General features: G+C 36.4%; 1 protein-coding gene across 1 annotated transcript in view; it reads left to right on the forward strand.

Moving 5' to 3' along the window:
* LOC119582941 overlaps positions 1-5,000 on the forward strand; it is a 7,134-nt gene that overhangs the window by 194 nt on the left and 1,940 nt on the right. The window contains exons 1-5 of the mRNA XM_037931455.1: positions 1-126; positions 1,494-1,575; positions 3,031-3,153; positions 4,119-4,223; positions 4,681-4,833. The exon at positions 1-126 is cut by the window's left edge and continues 194 nt beyond it. Of these exons, the coding sequence (XP_037787383.1) occupies positions 1-126; positions 1,494-1,575; positions 3,031-3,153; positions 4,119-4,223; positions 4,681-4,833 (589 nt within the window). The remainder of the gene's footprint in view (positions 127-1,493; positions 1,576-3,030; positions 3,154-4,118; positions 4,224-4,680; positions 4,834-5,000) is intronic.

Here is a 5,000-nt window from a genome sequence, read left to right on the forward strand (position 1 = left end):
AAGGTGTGCGACGGGAATGGGAGGCGCGGCGTCTGTTTGCCTTACTTCTACTGCGGGAAGTACGAGGGGACCGTCGCGGGCAAGTGCACGCTGGGCCTCGGCGAGTGCTGCGTCTGTGAGTGTTCTGTTGTTTTTTGTGATTTGATTTTTGTATTATTATTATTTTTTCTTAATATTATCGTGATCTTTATTGCGTTTCATCGTCGGTCACCCAACCGAGATAGATGCCTCATCACTGTATTCTGGAAAAAAATTGAAGATAAATTAAGAAAATGATAATGATAATGATAACATTAATGGTAATGATAACAATAATGATAATAGGAACAATGATAATAACAGCAACAGTAATAATAATAATAATAATAATAATAATAATAATAATAATAATAGTAATGATAATAATAATAATAACATTATAATACCATACACTCCTACTAACTGCTAATAATACCATATAAGAAAATAATAGATAATAAGAGTACTCTCAAATTACTGACGAAGAACCAACCAATTGAGATATAATAATATAATGTATAACATAATAATGCTAATGTGATAATAAGCAAAAATAACAATACCCAATATGATAACAGCAATAAAAAGACACGCCGTGATACAGAAGTGGAATTGATCCACTGGTTTCGCGTGTCCAGTCGCAGAAGTATGGTGGGGTTCCTCTTGTGCGTGCACGCCTTCCTCAGCAGGACTGTCAGGCCCGTAGAAGGTCGACTGTGCGATGTCTCTCAGCGAAGGCAGCGAGTTTGCCAGGTATTTGGTATAGGTTGTGTGCATATTGTGGCGTGCGTGATGTGTTGTGTTTTGTGTGTGTAGTTGTTGTTATGTGTGTATGTATTGTGTGTGTGTGTGTGTGTGTTTGGTGTGTGTGTGTTCGTGTTTTCTTGTGTTTGTGTTGTCTCGTCTGTCTGTGTTTGTCTTGTGTCTGTGCTGTGTGTGTGTTTGTGCGTTTTGTTATTGTACTGTATGTCTTCCATTGTCTTATATATATTATTATTATGTATGTATGTATTTTTTTTATTTTTGTATGTATGTATGTATTATGTATGTATGCATTTGATGTGTATGATAGTATGTAATGTATATATTATTAATGTGTGTATTATATATGTATGTATTATGTATGTATATATTCATTGTGTATTATGTATGTATGTTTGTGTTATATCCACTCTACCTCTCTCTCTCTCCCCCTCACACACCTCTCCCTCCCTCTCTCCGTAAAACAAGACAAACAAAATCACTACATCATCATATATATATATATATATATATTATATATATATATATATATATACATATAAATATATATATATATATATATATATATATATTATATATATATATATATATATATATATATATATATATATATATATATATATTATGAGTGTGTGTGTGTGTATCCGAGAAAGGGTATGTGTGTGTATGCGCGTGTGGGTGTGGGCTTCTGACGCCCCTTTTCCATGCCGCAGCTGCGCCTGGACCTCAAGACGGCCGAGCTGGCCCCGCCCGACGCCGAGGGAGTGTGTCAGGACCAATTCCTTCAGGTAGAGGGTGAGGGAGTTCGGCAGTCTCGCCAAATTCGGCGGGCAAATTGGTAGGGTGATCCTTAATTGGTGTTAAACTTGACTCTCTTTATTCTCTTCTCCTCTCTCTCTCTCTCTCTCTCTCTCTCTCTTCTCTCTCTTCTCTCTCTGTCTCTGTCTCTGTCTTCTCTCTCTCTCTCTCTCTCTCTCTGTCTTCTCTCTCTCTCGTTTATGACTGTGTTCTATTTCACAGAAAATGCATGTATCTGTCGCCTTTCTTGTGCTAACCTAACCAAATGTAGATACACTAAGCATCAAAAAAAAGCAATCACAAAAAGAATACGAATGGAAAGGAAACGAAAGTAGTGGAAAAGTAAAAAGAAAATCATTCAAATTACTCTCATATCACTCCTGCAATGACTAATTACTCTTGGTATGAAATAACTACTCTAACCCCCTCACTGCTTTTCTAAGTAGCATATTCACCTATATAGACTAGCGCTTTTCCGGATTCTCTGCCCAGGCTTTCGCCGCACGATCCTCTACAAAGAAAACGGAAAAGATCAAAAAGAAAAAAAGCAAATATAAACAGAATAAACTAACATTATACTTTAAGAAAACCCCCTCTGATCTGGTAAACTTGTCTGCTTCGCCCGCCTTTTCCTTTTGTTTACCTGGATGTCCGCGTGTACGGGCCCTTCGAAGTTCAAGTTACCAACTTACTCTCCGTCTCTAATGGCTTGTCGCTCCTCGGTCTGCCTCTCCGGACTTGTTGCTATGCGGGAAATTGGGTACGGGGGGGGGCTTGGACGTACGGGATGGTGGGGGGTGCGTGCGAGGTCATTATGGCGGCGGTTACTGGGCTCTTTATGGATGTGGGGGACTGACGTGGGTGGATTTGCTTGGTGCTGCAGGTAATGACCGTCACTCGTGCATCTCTCTTCTCCTCTCTCTCTCTCTCTCAGTGTTTATGACTGTTTATATTCAACAGAAAATGCATAAGTATCACTGTCTCCATTATCTCCTGTTCCATACCCTAAATAAAATGTAGGATACACATAAGATAAAAAAACGCAAATCATAAAAAGAAAGTAAGGAATGGAAAGGGGAAGAGAAAGTAGTGGAAAGAAGTAAAAAGGAAGAATCATTCAAAATTAACATCTCATATCACTACCTGCAATGATAATGTAAACTTATGGTAATGAATATAATAATAACTTTAACCCCCACTCACTGCTTTTGCTAAGTAGCATATTTCAACCATGAATAAAGAACAGGCTTTTCCGGGAAGTTTCTCATGGCCGCAGGCTGTAATGCGAGCCGCGAAATGATCCACTACAAAAGAAAAGGAAGAAGAAGAAGAAGAAAAAGAAAAGAAAAAGAAAATATAAACAGAAATAAAACTTAAACAAAAATAATACTTTAAGAAGAGACCGCCTCTGATCTGATAAAAGTGTCTGTTCGCCCGCCTTTTCCTTTTTAGTTTACCTGGATGTCCGCGCTGATGACGGGCCCTTCGAAGTCAAGGTGACAAACAACGTTGACTCTCCGGACTCAGAATGGGACATTGAGGTCGAGCAGATCGGCTGCACTTCGCCGGACTTGGGTAAGGGGAAGGGAGAGGGGAAATGGGGAACGAGGGAGGGTGAGGGGAGATGGAATGATGGAGGGAAGGGAGGAAGGGAAAGAATAAGGGACAAGGGAAAGGGGGAAGACTGTCCTTTCTTTCCTCTCTGATGCACTCTCTCTAGGACTGGGGTTCGGGGCATGATAGAGATGAAACTATTGCGATAAAGATAAACCTGAATCCTTACTATTACACATGATATTAAGGACGTTATTTTTTTCATTGCTATCATTATGATATGATCGAGAGTATCACTATTATATTTTTATTATTTTTTTATCATATTTTTATTTCTATTATATCATCTCTATCGTAATTGTCATAATTCTTATCATTATAACTGGTATCACTATAATTGCCACTATAATTATAATTTTGTAATTGTTATTATTATTATTATTATTATTATTATTATTATTATTACTACTTTATTTATCTATTATTATTATTTATTATACTATCTTATCATTATTTATTATTATTTTATTATCATTATTATTGTGATCATTATTATTATTATTATTATTATTATTATTATTATTATTATTAGTAGTAGTAGTAGTAGTATACTACTACTACTACTACTATACTATAATAATAATGATGATAATGATGATAATAACAATAATGATAATAATAATAATATTATGATAGTGATAATGATAATGATAATAATAGTAATAATAATAATAAATAATTTTTTTTCATTATTATCATTATTATTTTATTATTATTATTATTATTATTATTATTTTATTATTATTATTATTATTATTATTATTATTATTATTATTATTGTTATCAATAGTAGTAGCAGTACCGTCATTTTTATCACTGATATTATCTTTATAATAATCATTATTTAGTTTTTTATCATTCTTATCATCATCATCGTTATTACTTCCTTTATCGTTATTTATCGTCATCGCAAGCTTCTTTCTTAGCACCGGCAGGGTGTCTTCAGTACATCAAAGGCAAGACGGGGGAGATACAAAGTTTCAATTACGAAGATAAGCCAACAGATGCTAAACAACCTAATGGAAATACAGGTAAGATGTTGATTCTTGTTGTGGATTCATGTATCCACGTATCCTTTCTATCTTTGGGTATGGAGGTTATGTATCCGTGCTTTTTATGGATTCCTTGGTTTGAGTTTAACTTTAATTTTGAGTCTGTCTTATGGGTTGCATATTTGATACTGAAAGTGATGGTTATCATACTCTCTTTAACAGCTGAAATATGCTGGTACTCTCCAGTAGTCCGAGTGACACTAAGTAACTAATCAAAATTAAAACTAAACCAAAAATACAAAACCAGGCTAAAAACAAATGAAGACTAGAAAACAAAATTCTATTCAAACCAGAGAAAAGGCTGATAAAACCGTAATAGAACAATACTAGTAAAGGAACAGGAGGAGAAAAAAAAATCCTGTCGCTTCGCTAACTCGCCGCCTCAGTAGGCATAAAACTTTAAGATCTTGAAACGACCGACTTCTCCCTCCCACAGGATCTCGCCACCTGCAGGAGGACTACAGCATCTGTGTCCGCCAAGAACCGGGCTACTGTAGCATCAAATGGGCGGCCGCGGCGGGCGAGACTCACGCCTTCACCCTCACTGGGGACTTGGTCGGCATCCCTAACATCCTTCCGCCCATCTTCGGTAGGAATTTAGTCTGTGGGGCGTCTTGGAGTTGGAAAAAAATATTTATAAAGAGCTTCGATGTGTTTTGGTGTATTTAGCGGGATATCCCGCTAGGAGGCTTCTGGTTTAGTATGTAAAGATATTGATATTATTGTGACAAACTGTCGACCATGGTGGTCACTGAT

The sequence above is a fragment of the Penaeus monodon genome, chromosome 16, assembly GCF_015228065.2.
Source record: "Penaeus monodon isolate SGIC_2016 chromosome 16, NSTDA_Pmon_1, whole genome shotgun sequence".
Taxonomy (NCBI): domain Eukaryota; kingdom Metazoa; phylum Arthropoda; class Malacostraca; order Decapoda; family Penaeidae; genus Penaeus; species Penaeus monodon.